Here is a 21,536-nt window from a genome sequence, read left to right on the forward strand (position 1 = left end):
GACTCTTTGCAACCCCATGGACCACAGCACACCAGGCCTCCCTGTCCATCACCAACTCCCGGAGTTAACTCAAACTCATCTCCATGGAGTCGGTGATGGCATCCAACCATCTCATCCTCTGTCACCCCTTTCTTCTCCCGCCTTCAATCTTTCCCAGCATCAGGGTCTTTCCAAATGAGTCAGCTCTTCGCATCAGGTGGTCAAAGTATTGGAGTTTCAGCTTCAGCATCAGTCCTTCCAAGGAATATTTAGGACTGATTTCCTTTAGGATGGACTGGTTGGATCTCCTTGCAGTCCAAGGGACTCTCAAGAGTCTTCTCCAATACCACAGTTCAAAAGCATCAATTCTTTGGTGCTCTGCTTTCTTTATAGTCCAACTCTCACATCCATACATGACTACTGGAAAAACCATAGCCTTGATGAAATGGACCTTTGTTGGCAAAGTAATGTCTCTTCTTTTTAATATGCTGTCTAGGTTGCTCATAATACCTCACATCAAAATACATAGGTTATAAGATGTGATACATGCACAATCTAGGCTATATTTCAAAATGGTAACTGAAGTTATTTCTGGCTAGTGGGATTACTGGGGTTTATTTTCCTCCATATATTTTTGAGAGGTTTCACATTTCCTACAGTATTTTTTAACTTATAGAATTATATAAGGTTCTGTGTAAAAAATACACTTTGGTATTCAATGAGTTAACGTTTACATAGGAATATAGACAGCTGTTTTCTCTAGAAGGATTCCTTGAATAAACTGTCCAGGTAAAGGTAGGTGGACTACACTGATACTTCTGTAGTTATCAAATATAACCATGCATGGCGAGAGGCTAAGGTCATCACAGTGTGGCTCTCCTCCAGGTCTAGTTACGTGGAGGACTGTGCCACACACCCTGACTCCCCCAGAGAGTCCTCCAGTACTTGGGGGGTGATGGGCACTTCAAGAAAAGTAGGATTCAGACCTCAAAGATAAAAAGCAAAATTCCATTTCTAAAAAATTTTCTTCAAAAACAAGATGCCAAAACAAAGGGCATCAGTATCAGTCGCCTTCTACCTCACCAAGAATTGCAGCATGTCTCTTTGCTGTGATTCTCAAATTCTGTCTTAATCCTTGACACATTCACAAATCCCTAAAACAGGAGAATACACAAGGCCCACTCCTCACAATCAAACCCACAACCTTATTGTTTGACTGGGGCCAAAAGCTGTGACTTTCTGAGTAGTGTTCAAAGACAGGAGCAAAGAAAATCTTTTCCAAGTCAGAACTGTTTCTGTCTCCTTAATAAACATGCTCACCTTTATAGTACCGTTATAATTTATCAACTACTCAGTTTGTAAAAGAATCAGTTATTTTTTGATGAAGACTATGTTGTGGAAATTTTTTAAATTTAGAAGAAAAAAAGTACTCAAAATCTTTAGGCTTTAATTATGCTATTACTGTTACAATGTTTCTTTTTTAAAAGCCCCAACCATCTTAGAGCTAAGGCCATCCTTAACAGACAGAGGTAGCAGAGCCTTTTTCTCTGTCAAAATGAGAAAATCAGCCATCACGCTGTGAGAGCAGCACTTTACCCCCTGTGGTCAGTGGGCCAGGGTCACCGTCACTGCCTGTCAAGGAGGTGGCACGGTCCTGTGTCCCCAAAGCACAGTGTCACATGACAGGATCTTACGGATAAGAACTGCTGCTGCTGCTGCTAAGTCGCTTCAGTCGTGTCCGACTCTGTGCGACCCCATAGATGGCAGGCCACTGGGCTGCCCCGTCCCTGGGATTCTCCAGGCAAGAACAATGGAGCGGGTTGCCATTTCCTTCTCCAATGCATGAAAGTGAAAGGTCAAAGTGAAGTCGCTCAGTCGTGTCCGACTCTCAGCCACCCCATGGACTGCGGCCTACCAGGCTCCTCCGTCCATGGGATTTTCCAGGCAAGAGTGCTGGAGTGGGGTGCCACTGCCTTCTCCAATGGATAAGAACTAAGTCCCTCTAAAACCAACATCCTTTAACACAAGAATGCAACCATTTCTTATGCCATCTGACAACTCTCCCTCCCTAACTCCCCTAGAGGCGTTAGGACACTCCTCACCCTGACCTCACGCTGCCCCACCACGGCAATGCAAACAGAGGCCAGAGGCCGGGCTGCCCCTCCCTGCCCTCTGGTTACCACTGCGAGCAGCTCAGAGGCAGCATCTGCAGCCTGCAGTGGAGCCGGCACGAGGGCTGAGCTCTGCGAAGCCAGGAACCGGACTCTTCACCACATTTAACTCCTGACCTTTTCGGCTGCTGGAAGCAAGTTGTTTAGTGAGTATTCAACTGGGCCAAAGCCTGAATATGCCAGCAACTCCGTCTTTATTTAAAGACAGATAAAAACTGCACGATGACATTGGCCAGGACAAAGAAGCTTTGAGAACAACTACTTTTCAGTTAAATCAGTTGCTATACTAAGAAAACCCATAAAGGTTTCTATAAAGGTTTCACTCCTTACATTAGGTAGACAGACTGAGGAGAAGCTGGCATTCAGTGTAAATCGTTCTGAAATGCATGAAGCTGACTGAATAGGTTGTGGTGGTGGTGGTTTAATTGCTAAGCCGTGTCAGACGCTTTGCGACCTTATGGACTGTAGCCCGCCAGGCTCCTCCGTCCATGGGGTTTCCCAGGTAAGAATACTAGAAGGCCACATAAATATGCTTTATTCACCAAAATATTTTTACTAATATTCTATTATTTATGTAGAAAAATTTGACATTTTTGCCAATGAAATAAACAGTTATCAAGCTCACACTGCATTGCCCACTTCGTCTTGTCTATCGTAAGCTAGCAAATTGTGACACTTGTCCCACTAGAGACTCTGCTCCCGGCCCTCATCAAAAGCAAACAGACATTCCAGACACTCTGCAGCACATAACATCTAAGAGCCACAGCAATTTCAGAGACAACTTAGTGTCATCTTGCTGTGTTTAGAGTTATAGAAGCCAAAGCCTAGAAGTGGTCTTTGCATACAAGAAGCTGGAACCAGGACCCTGGATGGAGTGACATAAAAAGGAATGGTAGTAGGTATGAAAACAACTGACAAACTTCGATGGAAAAGAGGAAGAAAAAAACAATATCATGTAACTGAAAACCAAAACTACAGTCATACAACTATTTTGTAGTAGCTTACAAATAAAGTATAAAAAACTCAGAAATATATGTTATAAAACTGTACAAACTTCTAGATGTTTAAGGTCTAAAGTTTTTATAAGGACACACTTACACAAATTTTCAGGAAAAACAACCATTTTTAGAAAAAGTCACATTTGTCCCTGGACATAGTATTCATAATTGGCTTTCAAAACAAACTCAAAGTAAGGGTTGGACTTCAAACTTCCCAGCTGGTCGGCCTGCAGCAGCTCCTTCACCTCGGGCAGGTACTCACTGAGCTGAATGCCTAAAAATACAAACACAGAAAGTTTTTTTTTTTTTTATTTTCACATAATTCTCAAATGAATTAAGATGACGATGATAGAAACACCTGTGCTTCTATTTAAAATATAACGTCACTGCTATTGGAAAATACTCTGTTCTAAATTCCTTCCATTTGCCAGGCATATTCATAGGCCTGACAATATGATGTTCTTCACTTAGTAGGGGCTACATGACTGTTCTATATACTTGGGCTACATGTTTGACTCTAGTGGTCAAAAGAGCCATCAAAACAGGCACTCCATTTAAAGTCTTTAAAACAATCTGCAATATTTTCATTTTTCTCCAAAGCTTAAGCCATTCCTTCAGTGTGAAAGTTTTAAGTTAATAATCACTTGAAAATAAGTATTTCAAGACCAAGCAAACAGCATTCTAAGCAGCTATACAGTAAAAGAAGCAGAAGGTATCAGTGAAAGATTGCTTATAAACCAGCTGTAAAATTTGTTAAGACAGGAATCCTGAGTTATCAAGGAAGACAAAGTTATACTATATCTTCTTAAAAGACTTTCAGACATTTATCTGTCCCCCAGATCAAAAACCCATTGTTTCACCTGGATGGGTGGTCTCCCCAAACTCCAGAAATGCCTGACTGAAGAGGTGCTTATTTGAGAACTGGTTTTTAATGCTTTTTCCTAGGGTGACTGGTTCGCTTAATTTTTTTAAAATTAATTTCCAGAGTCAACTTTGGTAATATATATTTTCCTTGATTTTGATCAACTTTCTTTTGTATTTCAAATTTATTTTTGAAAAGACATATAAAATTCTTCAAAAATTAAAAAAAAGAAAAAGAAAACAAGTATTTCCAACAATTCTATATTCTCCTATTCAGGAAATAATTTAGTAGAACACTGCCATGAAAGCTATCTGCAGTATCTAACATACTGGCAGTTTCTCTCTGAGACTAGGAGGAGGGAAACCACGCCTTTGTCAGTCCTCTATGGACCTGGAAAGCCAATACGCATCTATGTAGTTACAGAACAGCATATACAATTTTCTCATTTGATAATTTTAAATTAATAAGGTAACATTTTATAACCTGTCACATAACCACAAGCTTCTCAAAATCAAATACTGTTTATTTTTAACATCATCTAAGTGATGATGTTAAAAATTTTATTTTAACATCATCATCTAATAACTAAGCACCATTTTTGGTACTTAGTTATTATACAATAAAAATCTTATAATAAATGTTATGAGACTTAATCTGCAATATTCATACATCATTCATTACAATCAACACACTTTCAATAAAGACTTTTTATCTCTGAAACAGTATTTCACTTGTGAAAATATCCATTTCCTAGAGATCAATTCTCTTAAAAACTTACAACCCCATTCTAAGTGGGAAGTGTTCAACTGGCTCTAGGTGATGGCCACCAGGTTAATATTTCAGTCTAGTGTAGCAAATCTTTCGATTTTTAAGAGAAGTCAGAAAACATTTTTTTAAATTTATCTATTTTAATTGGAGGTTAATTGGACTGTGAAGAAAGCTGAGTGCCGAAGAATTGATGCTTTTGAACTGTGGTGTTGGAGAAGACTCTTGAGAGTCCCTTGGACTGCAAGGAGATCCAACCAGTCCATTCTAAAGGAGATCAGCCCTGGGATTTCTTTGGAAGGACTGATGCTAAAGCTGAAACTTCAGTAGTTTGGCCACCTCATGTGAAGAGTTGACTCATTGGAAAAGACTCTGATGCTGGGAGGGATTGGGGGCAGGAGGAGAAAGGGATGACAGAAGATGAGATGGCTGGATGGCATCACCGACTTGATGCACATGAGTTTGAGTGAACTCTGGGAGTTGGTGATGGACAGGGACGCCTGGCGTGCTGCGATTCATGGGGTCGCAAAGAGGTGGACACGACTGAGCAACTGAACTGAACTGAATTACTTTACAATATTGTAGTGGTTTTTGCCATACATTGACATGAATCAGCCATGGGTGTACATGTGTTCCCCATCCTGAACCTCCCTCTCACCTCCCTCCCCATCCTATCCCTCAGGGTTATCCCAGTGCACCAGCCCTGAGCACCCTGTCTCATGCATCGAACTGGACTGGCAATCTATTTCACATATGATAATATACATGTTTCAAAGCTATTCTCTCAAATCATTCCATCCTCGCCTTCTCCCACCGAGTCCAAAACTCTGCTCTTTACATCTGTGTCTTTTTTGGCTGTCTTGCAATAGGGTCACTGTTACCATCTCTCTAAATTCCATATATATGCATTAATATACTGTATTGGTGTTTTTCTTTCTGGCTTACTTCACTCTGTATAATAGATTCCAGTTTCATCCACCTCATTAGAACTGATTCAAATGCATTCTTTTTAATAGTAGCTGAGTAATATTCCATTGTGTATATGTACCACAGCTTTCTTAGCCATTCATCTGCTGATGGACATCTAGGTTGCTTCCATGTCCTGGCTATTATAAACAGTACTGCAATGAACATTGGGGTACATGTGTCTCTTTCAATTCTGGTTTCCTCCATGTGTATGCCCAGCAGTGGGATTGCTGGGTTGTATGGCAGTTCTATTTCCAGTTTTTTAAGGAATCTCCACAGTGTTCTCCATAGTGACTGTACTAGTTTGCATTCCCACCAACACTGTAAGAGGGTTAGCTTTTCTCCACACCCTCTCCAGCATTTATTGCTTGTAGACTTTTGGATACCAGCCATTCTGACTGGTGTGAAATGGTACCTCATTGTGGTTTTGATTTGCATTTGTCTGATAATGAGTGATGTTGAGCATCTTTTCATGTGTTTGTTAAACATCTGTATGTCTTTGGAGAAATGTCTGTTTAGTTCTTTGGCCCATTTTTTGGTTGGGTCATTTATTTTTCTGGTATTGAGCTGCAGGAGTTGCTTGTATATATTTGAGATTAATTCTTTGTCAGTTGTTTCATTTGCTATTATTTTCTCCCATTCTGAAGGCTGTCTTTTCACCTTGCTTATAGTTTTCTTCATTGTGCAGAAGCTTTTCATTTTAATTAGGTTCCATTTGTTTATTTTTGCTTTTATTTCCATTACTCTGGGAGGTGGAACAGAGAATCCTGCCATGATTTATGTCAGAGAGTGTTTTGCCTATGTTTTCCTCTAGGAATTTTATAGTTTCTGGTCTTACATTTAGACCTTTAATCCATTTAGAGTTTATTTTTGTGTATGGTGTTAGAAAGTGTTCTAGTTTCATTCTTTTACAAGCAGTTGACCAGTTTCCCCAGCACCACTTGTTAAAGAGATTGTCTTTTCTCCATTGTATATTCTTGCCTCCTTTGTCAAAGATAAGGTGTCCAGAGGTGCGTGGTTTTATCTCTGGGCTTTCCATTTTGTTCCATTGATCTATTTTTCTTTGTGTCAGTACCATACTGTCTTGATGACTGTAGCTTTGTAGTATAGCCTGCAGTCAGGCAGGTTGATTCCTCCAGTTCCATTCCTCTTTCTCAAGATTGCTTTGGCTATTCAAGGTTTTTTGTATTTCTATACAAATTGTTAAATTATTTGTTCTAGTTCTCTGAAAAATACCATTGGTAGCTTGATAGGGATTGCACTGAATCTATAGATTGCTTTGGGTAGTATACTAATTTTTATTATATTGATTCTTCTAATCCATGAAATGGTATATTTCTCCATCTATCTGTATCATCTTTGATTTCTTTCATCAGTGTTTTATAGTTTTCTATATATAGGTCTTTTGTTTCTTTAGGTAGATTTATTCTTAAGTATTTTATTCTTTTTGTTGCAATGGTGAATGGAATTGTTTCCTTAATTTCTCTTTCTGTTCTCTCATAGAAAATAAGACTTTTGTAGGAGCTCTTCTCAATTATTAAATGCCAGAGACTAATTAGGGAAAATGTTAAATTCCATGCAATGACACACATTTTTTTTTCCCTCTATGGCAACCTACTCCAGTACTCTTGCCTGGAAAATCCCATGGATGGAGCAGCCTGGCAGGGTCCATGGGGTGGCAAAGAGTCAGACATGACTGAGTGACTTCACTCATTATAATATACTTTAAAACTGAAAAGCATATTAAGGAAGCATATAAATATTAAAAACAAAACATAAAAACTGAAAAGCTCCAGGTGGGTAACTTAAATATATCTACAGGCTAAATTTATCCCACAAGCTGAAGTAATTGTTAGGCTGCCCAAGTCTATGAAATACAATGGAAGCTATCTATATTTACCTCCAGAATCTGCCCTTTAAAAACATTTAGTCTTGTAAATGTAAATAATATGGAAGTCGTATTATTAAAAAGATTCCAAAGATAAATGCCTTCGGCTTGGTATTGTTATATATATATATATCATTATAAATATATATTAATATATATTATATCATTATATAATACATATAATAGTTTCCACTTGTTTTTGTCCTTCAGTCAAAACTTTATAATCCTTTTTGTAAAATTATAGGTTTCTATTCATTTTCCATCTATGATATATAATCTAAAAATAGCAAAAACTGCCAGGTGAACTTTAAATAGTATCATATACTTACTTAGCCACAATTCAGTTCAGCGGCACCTTTACAAGAACTAACTTCATGGAAAGCATCAGATTTGGATCCAAATGAATCTCTTCAACAGCACAAAGAAATCAACCATATCCAGTTATTTCTTCAATTCCAAATATAGAAAAGACAAAGCCTAGGAGATATATTTTAACTGTCTGAATTTCAAGTATTTTTAAGCAAAAGATATTTTCTTTTGTTATCTCCATTATTTAATTTAAATTTTTTATTTTTTGACAATGAAATGGCTTAACTGCCTTTGTGTTCTTCATTCATCTTCGAAAATAAAAGTGTTCATTAAACTTACTGTCAATGTGGGGTAGTCAAGAGTCTATTTTTCATAAATAAACCTCCAGGTCAGTACTGAGGTCAACAGTTCTATCCAGAGTGAAACCTGTGGCATGTAAGCACCAAGAGGTCACTGCTCTTTCACCTCACTCACATGTTGGCTGGTGTGGTGAGCTCCATGGTTCTCCTCTGAGGCCCTCATCATTTCAGTTAAACCAGGGATTCTCAAGCAGAGGACCGCAGAGTGCAATCTACTACAGAAGAACTGTGAATGTGAATCTGTAAAATAATTCTAGCCTTTCAAAGAACAAAAGTTTAATGAGTGACTACTATCTACCAGGCACTGGGCTGGGCATGTCTTATACAGATCAAATAATGTGTCCTGCAGACGTAGGTATGGAACATTTCCAACTGTATGCAAATGTCAGCATTGTGAATAAAATTCACATCCATCTAGAAGGGCTGCTGAGTTTACAACAGTTTCTGTCACTGTGTACTTTATTCCAGGTGGTTTTAAAGAGAGTGTCCTTATATCTTAAAAGATTGGTAAATACGGGTTAGCCTATTTTGCACACTGCCTGGATTTAACATCATCTTTTTGATTTAATAATTCTATAATAAATGAGTTATACTTGTCTTCGTGTATTCAGTTCAGTTCAGTCCCTCAGTCGTGTCTGACTCTTTGCGACCCCATGAACCGCAGCACGCCAGGCCTCCCTATCCATCACCAACTCCTGGAGTCCACCCAAACCCATGTCCATTGAGTCAGTGATGCCATTTAACCATCTCATCCTCTGTTGTCCCCTTCTCCTCCTGCCCTCAATCTTTCCCAGCATCAGAGTCTTTTCAAATGAGTCAGCTCTAAGCATCAGGTGGCCAAAGTATTGGAGTTTCAGCTTCAGCATCAGTCCCTCCAATGAACACCCAGGACTGATCTCCTTTAGGATGGACTGGTTGGATCTCCTTGCAGTCCAAGGGACTCTCAAGAGTCTTCTCCAACACCACAGTTCAAAAGCTTAAATTCTTCTGTATTCAGCTTTCTTTACAGTCCAACTCTCACATCCATACATGACTACTGGAAAAACCATAGCCTTGACTAGACAGACCTTTCTTGGCAAAGTAATGTCTCTACTTTTTAATATGCTGTCTAGGTTGGTCATAATTTTCCTTCCAAAGAGCAAGCGTCTTTTAATTTCATGGCTACAATCACCATCTGCAGTGATTTTGGAGCCCCCCAAAAATAAAGTCTGACACTGTTTCCACTGTTTCCCCATCTATTTGCCATGAAGTGATGGGACCGGATGCCATGATCTTAGTTTTCTGAATGTTGAACTTTAAGCCAACTTTTTCACTCTTTCACTTTCATCAAGAGGCTCTTAGTTCTTCCTCACTTTCTGCCATAAGGGTGGTGTCATCTGCATATCTGAGGTTATTGATATTTCTCCTGGCAATCTTGATTCCAGCTTGTGTTTCTTCCAGCCCAGCATTTCTCATGGTGTACTCTGCACAGAAGTTAAATAAGCGGGGTGACAATACACAGCCTTGATGTACTCCTTTTCCTATTTGGAACCAGTCTGTTGTTCCATGTCCAGTTCTAACTGTTGCTTCCTGACCTGCATACTGGTTTCTCAAGAGACAGGTCAGGTGGTCTGGTTATTGCTGAAGCCTGGCTTGGAGAATTTTGAGCATTACTTTACTAGTGTGTGAGATGAGTGCAACTGTGCAGTAGTGTGAACAATCTTTGGCATTACCTTTCTTTGGGATTGGAATGAAAACTGACCTTTTCTAGTCCTGTGGCCACTGCTGAGTTTGCCAAATTTGCTGACATATTGAGTGCAGCACTTTCACAGCATCATCTTTTAGGATTTGAAATAGCTCAACTGGAATTCCATCACCTCCACTAGCTTTGTTTGTAGTGATGCTTCCTAAGGCCCACCTGACTTCACATTCCAGGATGTCCGACTCTAGGTGAGTGTGAATGATCACACCTTTGTGTATAAAATGCACAAAATCTCTCATCTCTAGTCTAACATTCTCTATATATTAGTTACATGAAAGGAAGTAAAAGTTAAGTGTCCTCTACCTCATCTCCCTTCATAACAAACATTTAACCATAAAAGCCTCTTTACTTATTTGGATCTTGATCAGGAAATACAAGTTTGTTCTCTGTCTCAGGAACAAAACATATACAAAACATACTCCCTTGTTTCCTTTTATTTTGTCCTTAAAACTAATTTTAATATCCAAAATGAACTGGTAGAATATTTTGTGGTTTGTTCTCAAGCATGGTATGGCCAGTTTAGTATAGGACACACCACAAAAATTGCATTTCAGATTTTCAACCTTCACAAGAGTTAACTGGCCAAGCAGATGGCAACTCCGCCATGACACAGCTCCCTCCCTTTATTTTAAACAAATCTAAGTACAATACCATTTAATTTTAGCCTTCTGGTATTTGATACCTAGGCAAATCTCCATTATTCTAAGAGTTCAAACCAAGGAGTGACACTGTAATTTCCAATATTAACCAACCACTTACCATCTTTTAAAAGTTTCTGTAAGATTTTCACAAATATACTGTCTTTAGATACTTCAATTGGATCATCTTTACCATCCGAACTGGACCAGCTAAAAAACAAAACCACTGTGAGGAGAAAATGAAACCATGGCCATAATCTGAAATAAATGACTTATTTTCTATTGTGGATTTGTTTTGGTATTTGTAGTGGGCTTCCCTGGTGGCTTAGAGGTAAAGAATCTGCCTCTAATGCAGGATACTTTGGTTCAGTCCCTGGGTTGGTAAGATGCTGCGGAGAAGGAAATGGCTACCCACTCTAGTATTCTTGCCTGGGAAATCCCATGGACAGAGGAGCTTGGTGAGTTACAGTTCATGGGGTTGCAAAAGAGTCAGACACAACTTAGCGACTAAACAACAGCAGAACAACAGGGGGTAAAGAATCTTGAATTTTGTGACACTATTGAAAACTGCTTAAATAAAGGAGCTTCAAATTAGATATACCCAGAGTCTCTATATTAGATATAAGATGCTACAGCCAGGTAGTATGCATTTAATGTTCAAACCAAGTAGTAAGGTATTTTTCCCAAGAAAATTTTGTAAGTAAGTAACAAACCTAGTAATGACCCCAAAGTATGACCTTTCCGAGCACAGGCAATAGTTTAAACGTAGTTTAAATATATTATAATATATTCTGTTTTTCATAAAATGGCAACCAGTGTCTGATGGAACCTAAATTTTCTTTATCTGGTTGAGATTATCTGCTACTGAAATACAAACCCACAGAACCATGCTCTGTAGTAATCAGTGGCCACATCCCTCATACTTTGAAGCCAAGACAAGGAATTCCAGTCAAATGACATAGTATGCTTCTTACAACTGGGAAGGAGAACCCAACAGGCAGAGCTAGATGCTTCAGAGAATGACCTCCAAGACCATATCTGATAACAATTTAAACTATCTATGAGTGATCACCGAAAGAAATGCTTTAGTAAAAATAGTTCCACTGCAATTTCTCAAAGCCACATTAAGGAAAATTGAGTAGAGAAGGCCTTTAGCACTCAAGTCATGCTCTCTTTAAAACTATTTTCTGGGCCAAAAATTTTTTTTTAAAAAAGTATGGACTTGCCCTGGCGGTCCAATAGTTAAAATTCCGCACTTTCACTGCAGGGAGCGTGGGTTCGAGTCCTGCTTGGGGAACTAACATGCTGTATCCTATGCAGTGTGGCCAAAATTTTTTAAGAAATTCTTTCCCTGGGAAAAATCCATCTCTACAACTGATATTCTCAGTCTCTCTTTGCCAATGAATCTTAACACCACCATTCCAGTGGACAGAAATCCTTCTCTGCAGGGAGATTACAGTTAAAAAGAGATCTCAGTAACTTAGGAGACAATATTGATTCTCAACCTGTACTAATCTCTTATTAAAAAAAAAAAGTAGCCTCAAGTCTTCCTATGAAGAACTAGCCCAACTTCTGAGAAAATAAGGAACATATATATTTCTGTGCAAATTGACAATGCAAAATTTAAAATCAAAAGTAGAGAATCATTACTCCAGTGGTCCTAAATCCTTAAGCAATTCCTTAATTACTGAATAAAAAAAAATTAGGATTACTAATGAAACTATTAACATTTGCATAATATATATTACAATACAATTAGGTTATAAAATGAATTGATGCATGATCTCATAATCTTCCTAAAGAGTCCTTTACCAAAATCATGTCTTAGATTCACACTATGGGAACTTACTTATCTCTCTGAAGAGCTTTGCAAAGGATTTCCAGTTTTAGATCATTTATATTTACATCTTCCTCCTTCACAGCAAAACAAAAAAAAAAAACTTCATTAAGTCCTGGTTTTAAAAAATACATGTTTAAATTTTAGTTACGTCAGCTCATAATACTATATAAATATTGTTAAGCTTTACTTTATAATTTTAAGAGTTTCCCTGGTAGACAAGCTGGTAAAGAATTGCCTGCAATTCAGGAGACCCCAGTTCGATTCTTGGGTCAGGAAGATCCCTGGGAGAAGGGAACAGCTACTCACTCCACTATTCTTGCCTGAAGAATTCCATTGACAGAGGAGCCTGGCAAATTTCCCTTTCTGTAAGATGTTAAAGTTGACTCAGGGGAGTAAGAATATCAATAACTTTATGTGAAATTGTATCCGATTATTCCGAGATAACCTGATTTTATCAGGAAGCACGAGAGAGTCAAGATTTTAAATAGAGAAACGCTGGGCTGGAAGAAGCACAAGCTGGAATCAAGATTGCCGGGAGAAATATCAATAACCTCAGATATGCAGATGACACCACCCTTATGGCAGAAAGTGAAGAGGAACTAAAAAGCCTCTTGATGAAAGTGAAAGAGGAGAGTGAAAAAGTTGGCTTAAGGCTCAACATGCAGAAAACTAAGATCATGGCATCTGGTCCCATCACTTCATAGGAAGTAGATGGGGAAACAGTGGAAACAGTGGCAGACTTTATTTTTTTGGGCTCCAAAATCACAGATGGTGATTGCAGCTATGAAATTAAAAGACGCTTACTCCTTGGAAGGAAAGTTATGACCAACCTAGAGAGCATATTGAAAAGCAGAGATGTTACTTTGCCAACAAAGGTCCATCTAGTCAAGGCTACGGTTTTTCCAGTGGTCATGTATGGATGTGAAAGTTGGACTGTGAAGAAAGCTGAGCGCCGAAGAATTGATGCTTTTGAACTGTGGTATTGGAGAAGATTCTTAAGAGTCCCTTGGACTGCAAGGAGATCCAACCAGTCCATTCTAAAGTAAATCAACCCTCGGTGTTCTTTGGAAGGACTGATGCTAAAGCTGAAACTCCAATACTTTGGCCACCTCATGCGAAGAGTTGACTCATTGGAAAAGACTCTGATGCTGGGAGGGATTGGGGGCAGGAGGAGAAGGGGACGACAGAGGATGAGATGTCTGGATGGCATCGCCAACTCGATGGACATGAGTTTGGGTGAACTCCGGGAGTTGGTGATGGACAGGGAGGCCTGGCACGGTGCAATTCATGGGGTCGCAAAGAGTCGGACACGACTGAGTGACTGAACTGAACTGAACATAAAAATCAACATATTATGTCTTTATAATCTACCAAACTACTCTCAGTTGCAGGGTTGACTATTTACCCTACAAAATTATCATTACAATCTTTTTTTTCAAAGCAGGCTGAGAAATAGCTTCTCTTAGGGTGAGTACTATGAAGAATAAATTGATAAAGCAGCCTATTAGTTTGAGAAACTAACAATGACTCATTAAATAAAAGAGAAAAAGTATGTCAGGACCTTTAAAAGCAATTTTTATTTTTGCAGAGAAAAAGATACTTGGAAATGTGTGAGAATTATCAGGAGGTGAGCTCTTTTGACAGCTTTTCTAAAGACTTTTATGTACTCCAAGAGTTACAGGTTGTAAAGTAATCAGCCTCTAATTAAAATAAATAAATTAAAAAAAAAAGGCAAGGGAGTTCCAGAAAAAAAAAAAAAAAAAAAAAGAGTTACAGGTAGCTGAACCAGGTAGTCTTTTAAAATTAAGACATTTTCAAGATGTACTCAGTTCTTCAGAAAACTATACACAAATTGTGATCCTTACCTGAGATTATCAAGTGACTTTACATACCTCATCAATATATTCCAGCAAGTCTAAAGCCTTCTTGAAATCATACTCATTAGCTCTTCTGTTTTCTTCACAGATATACAGCTGTAGCAAGTTAAAACAAAGGGAGAATTATTGTAAGTCATCCTGTAAACAAGACTAGAGAGATTTATAGAGAAGTTACCACATTTACAGGTATGTTTATAGCAAAGAACAGTGGCACATTTCGAAATTAAACTCCATCGACCTCACAACAAACTGTCTTTTAAAATACACCTATGTTCATTCAGTAATTAACTTGTATAAGTTGCTGTATATATAGCTTCAGAATATCAGTAAATTGCTCTTGCATTTTTAAAGTTGGCTATAATGCTTTTGAAATGTTCCCATTCAATAGTTTTTTAAACATTGAGACTGATGAGAAAGCATGCAGTTGGTCTACAGTTTACTTAAAAGACAAGAAAACACACCAGTATGTTACCAATGGTTATCCCTGGTTGGTTAGATCACAGCTAACTATATAATCATAAATGTCCTGTAACACGTCATAAATGTCCTATTAATAACACTGCTTTTTAAAATATGCATAAAATCCTTTAACAGCAAAGACAATATTCAAACCATTTCAGAAAAAAAGTATCCACTTGTTGTCATTGTGTTACAACACTTGAAAACAATATTTTATTTGTTTCTGAACCTTTCTTCCCCAATGTCAATATATTTGAAATTGAAATGCAGTATTAAAATTGATAATGTATCAGAGTAAAGTTGGTAAAACCTTTTCCATCTTACCAGTATATAAAACAATGGTCTTACAGGCAACAGTTCCTCAGGTTTTTAAATTAGATATGCTCTATTAGGAGAAGCTGCTGTGAGCTCAATGTGAGCTCAATAGGAAATCTGTTATTAATACTAATAATGGCTAAAATACCAAAGTTTTTGAATTACTTGCTTTCTTAGTAACATAATTAGGGTAAACTCAAGGTGACTGCAAGATATTGCTCTTACATTTGAAATACTTCCTTGAAAGGAAAAGAGAGAAGCAGAATTAAGGGTGTAACTGTACGCAATAAAACTGCCTTATTCTGGGCTGCAGCTCCTAATCTAGCTATGTCCTCAGGAACCTGCTATGTTGCAGAGGAATGATGAGGATGGCACTTACAGGCTGTGCAAATCCAGTTCCTAAACCATCTTGCTTTTTAAAGAACCTGAACTATATCTCTTCATACATATCTGTCTTATACTAGAAAAGCACAATGGAAGTAATTTCTTCTGGTCACCTGGATAAGCATCTTGAGGAACAGAGAGCTACTAGGGGCAGAAGCTGATCCTCCGCTTTCTGCTAACTGGCATCCTGCTCCTAAGCAGCTCTGACACCTGACTCCTGAGGACAGTGACCAGGAAAATAGGAAAAGGAAAGATGTCTACTCTGAGAAACTGTACTAAGGGGCCAAGGAAACACAGGTTGTTCTGAGACGAAGACGGTGTAGGGATGTGAAAGCACATACGCCGATGAGCTGTGATGCGGTCAGTACAGGCATGGCACTGAGACTCAGCTGTTTCTCAGCCAGCAGCTGTTCAGGCAGGGTCTCCTGGTGCAGCAGAAAGCGCTCTTGCTCAGCCATTTCTAGAAGACAACACGGGGCAGTATGAACATTCACTTTTGCTCTGTCATCAACAAATATAAATTTAAAAAGAAAAAGGAACACCCCTGAAGGTAATCCCATCACTATTCAATGATCTGAGAATGTTATTAATTTTGCTTATTCTTGATTCCTAACTATGTCACAAATACTCATGGTCTTATCCAAGTCATATGGATTGTCCCAGCAACCAGAAATATCAGAGAGAGAAGAGCTAAGAAAACAAACCTGATGGAAGTGACTGTAGAGCAGATGGCAATTTCAGAGACAGAAGCCCCCCAAAGCTGAAGTGTCTCAGTCTGTTTTAAGGTTATTCTGTAAAGTACTTCTTTTTACCTTATTGGAGTGTCTCGTATAATCTTGTTCACTAACGGACATGATGAGAACTTTCCAGGAGAACACCACCCAGAGGACTGTGCACCAATCCTATTACCCAGCAATGGTTATTTATCTCGATATGATGAGCTGACAGAGGCTCTGGGTCCGCATAAACCATCATGACCTGGCTTCACCCATGAGAACAAGCTGGGTTGCACGGAAAAAGGGCTGAGAACTGTTTGCTAACAGCAGTTATAGCAAAATGGAATGACTAAAGCACAGATATGCTCATTTAAATACTGGCATCATTCCACATGATCCCAATCTTGTAAAAACTAAATGGAATTGTTTTGTGCAATTTCCATACCTAAGAAAACACACTGGAAGGATACAGAAAAAAGTAACAGTAGTCATCTCTAGTACTCTTGGCCTGGAAAAATCCCATGGATGGAGGAGCCTGGTAGGCTGTAGTCCATGGGGTCGCTAAGAGTCGGACGCGACTGAGTGACTTCCCTTTCACTTTTCACTTTCATGCATTGGAGAAGGAAATGGCAGCCCACTCCAGTGTTCTTGCCTGGAGAATCCCAGGGACAGGGGAGCCTGGTGGGCTTCCGTCTCTGGGGTGGCACAGAGTCGGACACGACTGAAGCGACTTAGCAGCAGCAGCAGCAGTCACCTTAGGGTAGTGGGATTATATTATTATATTATTTTCTTGTTGTTATTTTTCTATACTTTACAAATTTCCACAAGGAAATTTTTATATAAGCAATATAAAGTTACCTTTTAAATATCTATTCCCTTCAATTAAACATAATGTGGTAATAGTCTGCAGGAACTTACTGAGGCCTGAAAATATTCTCATTATACTAAGAAAGCGAAAGCTAAGAAGTGATCAAATGCAAAACAATAACCAGATGTAAGGGGGAAAACCAGAAGCAAAACCTCTTGTTAAAATGTTTTGATTGGGGACTTCCCTGCTGGTCCAAGGGTTGGGAGTCCACCTGTTAATGCAGGGGACATGGGTTTGATCCTTGGTCCAGGATTCCACATGCTGCAGGGCAGCTGGGCCCGTGCACCATGACTGCTAGAACCTGCATACCCTAGAGTCCGTGCTCCACAACAAAAGACGCTTCCATAATGAGGAGCCTGGGCACCGCAATTAGAGAGTAGCTCCCACTCACTGCAACTAGAGGAAGCTTGCATGCAGCAACAAAGACCCAGCACAGCCAAAAATAATAAAAATAAATTAAAAAAAAAACTTTTATTAGTTTTATTAATATGCTCTCTGTCTGATGGCCAGGTTAAAATATGGCTCCCCCTGCAGACTACCAACCAGCCTTGCAAAACATATACACACTTCTCTAGAACAACAGGCACCATTAGCATTTAAAAATAAAAGACAGTGAAAAATAATTTCAATAATAAAAGTTAAATACTAATCCTATGATTTGAGTACTCATTTTACAAAAAGTAAAACATTTTTCTCAAGGAACACCCAGTGTCTCTGACTGTTAGAACTACGCATTTTGTAGTGTGCCCTGGGTCACTACTATGGGCTTCCCTCATAGCTCAGTTGGTAAAGAATCTGCCTGCAATGCGGGAGACCTGGGTTCAATCGCTGGGTTGGGAAGATCCCCTAGAGAAGGGGACGGCTACCCACTCCAGTATTCTGGCCTGGTGAATTCCAAGGACTGTATAGTCCACGGGGTCACAAAGAGTCGACACAACTGAGCAACTTTCACTTTCACTTTCTTTCTGGGTCACAAAGCTGGTCAGTTGGAAAAAACATGTGAAACAAGATTGGTCTAATTTCTGTCCAGATTCCTTCCACTACATCTACTCCTTGGAGGAAGAAAGTGACAGCAGTGGGATGTGAATCTGGACCCCAGACAGGCTACTGCTGTCGCCAATACCCCTATTTACATACACTTCACCCTGAACCACGTGGCTGAGACACCTCCCCAAAGTATGGGATTAGGTATATTCATGCTATCAGGGGTGATACTGCTCTTAGGACTTTTCAGGAAGACAGCCAAGAAATACATTTAAGAAAACAACCATGACTCTATGTGATACATGCAATTCAAATGCAATAATATAGGGTTCTTCCTCACCTTCCTTCTATATTTATACCTCCATTCTCTTTGGTTCTCAAAAATAATATTCTCAATCATTTTCTCAGTCTACAATATGCAGAATGTGAAACAGAATAGTTTCACTACTATGAACAGTTTTTGAATTCCGAAATCAAGAGCTTCAGAATTACCACCACCTACAGCAAACCCACTGAATAAACGTCAGGTTTCTTGGCATGGCAGTTTGTTCTTAGCATATGATTTGCTAAGGGTGTAATAAGAGTACTCTGTCCAAATCATTTGAATTTATTCTTTAGGAATTCTTATTTAAAGCACAAATTACTTTTCTATAAAAAGAGAACCCTAATTATGTAACTGAGTAATTGTCTAAGAACACTGACTAGAAAGGGGATGGCTCCTGTCTCTAAAGGATCCCATCAACTGATAACAGGAATGCATTCTAAGGTTACCCTGACAGCATGACTGACTTGTACATCTTCTTGTTCAAATACTGCCTTTTACCTTCAATTTTTTCTTGCAGTGTATCTTCTGAAAAGTCTGATGCTAATGCAGCCAATTTACTCAAGCCAAGAAGGGTTTTCTTCTTTGCAAAGTAACGAGTTTCCCTATTTGCCAAACCCAGAAGTGTTGCATGAGCCTACAATAACAAAATATGAAAACTGTGGTAACATTCTCAGTACTAAGTCAAGTTAAAATAATGATTAAGTAAAACCCAAACTTGGTTCCCCCCCTCAAGCTATATCAATGAAAGATCAAGTCACTATTAGGAAAACTTAAAACAGATCAGCAGCATACTTTGAGGGTAATCACACAATAAAATATCAGCCACTCACACTGGTCACTGGGAAAAGAGACATGTATAAAACGTTTGCTCTATAATAATTATATATTCACTACAACACCTTGTCAAGGAGAAACTTGAATTTATTTAATGTTTTTACTGATAATTTGAACATTTCTATTATAAGAAAATACTCATTACAAAAAACGGCCAATGACTGCTATTTATGTGTTGAAGTTTTTGTGCTTTATTTTATTGTAAATACAATAGGCTTCATTTCTTTTAACTGAGATATAACAAGTAATGGCAATACCATCATAAATGAAAAATACTTTAATCAAATTATGTGAGAGAAAGACATTTTTTAAAAATGTAATATTTAACTATAAAAAAACAAACTAGCTAAAAACTAAATTAAAAATTGCCTAAATCTGATCCATATAGCTGAAACCTTACCTTTTCTAATTCTTGGCTGTTAATTTCGTGTAACCAGCTGAGATGTTCATGAGCTTGTAAAAAATTCGCCAACTGTCCATGCTGAGAAATGGGCTGAGATAATAATTTGCCTCGCTTTCCTTTCTCCAGATACCAACGGAAGAGAAAGTCTGAAAAATTCTGTAAAGAACAAAGCAAGAATCCAATAATATTTAGTAATACAGTTTCAAAAAATATATTTCTGATGAAAAAGTATTGTTTTTTTCCCAAAGGTCTTAGACTTCAGCATGGAAATCCTGTTTTTAAACACCAAGTTCCTAATTGTAGGGTCCTCAAATGACTTCATTTGACAAAGGAGGACATCAGATTCAGAATGGGGATCTTGCTCAACGTCACCCAGAATCTAGATGTGCTCTGTCCAATACGGTAGTCCCTGCTCACATGTAGCTGTTTAAACTTAATCTAAAATGTAAAAATCAATTCCTCAAAGACATCAGTCACATTTCAAGTACTCAAAAGGCCATCTGTGGCCGGAGACTCCCATTCTGGACAGCACATATGAGCAAGATCTCATTACAGGAAGGTCTACTGGACACCACTGGGACTCCATCCTTCCAGGGTTAAAGATTCCAGGGTGGAACCGTGTGCCACGCATTCATGTGGCTGGCATGATAAATCAGAATTTAGCGAGGCTCCAAATGCCCAGGACATTTGCTGGATCCTGCAATAGAGTAAGAGGTTGGGCTGGAAAGGAAGACAAGTGTCCTGCAGGCTCACACATTACTTATGAGATGTTTCCACAAAATGGGGAATTCTGCAAGGAACCACAAGTCCCATATAGATATTTGAAACCAATTAATTCATTGGAATGAATGAATGTAACAGAAGCAGCAATCAAGCCCTGGCCTACCTCTATTCTTGATGAATTGAGTGATCTGCCTTTCATTTTATCTGCCTTCCAGGGGAGAAAAACCAGTGCTGATTTCCATCTTTATGGTTAACACACACAAAGACCAAAATACAACTTAGGAAGCAGAAAACTATGAATATGTAGATAACAGAAGCAGACTTAAGAACAATCATTTTGGAATTAGCACAAAAGAACTTTAACTAGTAAACAAACTTTTTTTAAAAAAAAGTAAAAGAAACAAAGTAGAATGCATGGAAAATGTCAACAGAGAATAAGAATCCTTAAAAAGAATAAAAATTACAATAAGCACAAAGTACTTACTTTAGCACTATTATGAAATACAAGATAAGCCAGGTCCAGAAATCAGGTACTGATCAAATAAGTTATATCCAGTTCATGAAATACTATAACACCATTAAAAATGTGGTTGTGTGATATTCAATGATATAGACAAATGTCTGTTATGTATTAAGTGAAATAAGCAGTTAATAAAACATGCTTCATAGATTAAAAAGACTAAACCAAATGTTTAAAAAAGAGTTCTCTCTGGTGGTAGAATTATGAATGATTTTTTATCTTCTTTTTTCTTTATGGTGGTTTCCTGAATTTTATACAATGTTATGTTTATAAAAAATCAGATTTTATATAAAGATCAACTGGCTAAATAAACTGGCTTTAAGGAACAACTTAAATTTACATAGATAGTGTCATAATGGGAACTTAAAAAAAAAAAATTAGGCATTAAAAAAAAAGGAAGCATGATGTCAAAGAAGGAAAACAAGAGTCTTAGGTAAATGGGAATCTGAGCTCTCTTAACATTAGCATCCTATGCTCCCAAGATCTTCCATTCAAACTGTGGAACTCTACCAATATTACTAACCTAAGTACTTTGAAAATATAAAAATAGAAATAAAAAGTCTTGACATATTTTTCAAACATCAAAGAATCCTTCTGTAATATTTATATATA

At 38.2% G+C, this 21,536-nt stretch overlaps 1 protein-coding gene across 1 annotated transcript in view; it reads right to left on the minus strand.

The window, feature by feature from the left end:
- Positions 1-2,668: 2,668 nt before the first annotated feature.
- The window catches only part of NUP133 (nucleoporin 133), a 56,905-nt gene continuing 38,037 nt past the window's right edge, over positions 2,669-21,536 (minus strand). The window contains exons 20-26 of the mRNA XM_006063055.3: positions 19,679-19,837; positions 18,943-19,078; positions 15,893-16,011; positions 14,409-14,489; positions 12,526-12,590; positions 10,798-10,886; positions 2,669-3,422 (exon numbers count right to left, since the gene is read on the minus strand). Coding sequence (XP_006063117.2) covers positions 3,286-3,422; positions 10,798-10,886; positions 12,526-12,590; positions 14,409-14,489; positions 15,893-16,011; positions 18,943-19,078; positions 19,679-19,837 — 786 coding nt within the window. The 3' untranslated portion in view covers positions 2,669-3,285. The remainder of the gene's footprint in view (positions 3,423-10,797; positions 10,887-12,525; positions 12,591-14,408; positions 14,490-15,892; positions 16,012-18,942; positions 19,079-19,678; positions 19,838-21,536) is intronic.

Source organism: Bubalus bubalis, chromosome 4 (assembly GCF_019923935.1).
Source record: "Bubalus bubalis isolate 160015118507 breed Murrah chromosome 4, NDDB_SH_1, whole genome shotgun sequence".
Classification (NCBI taxonomy): Eukaryota; Metazoa; Chordata; class Mammalia; order Artiodactyla; family Bovidae; genus Bubalus; species Bubalus bubalis.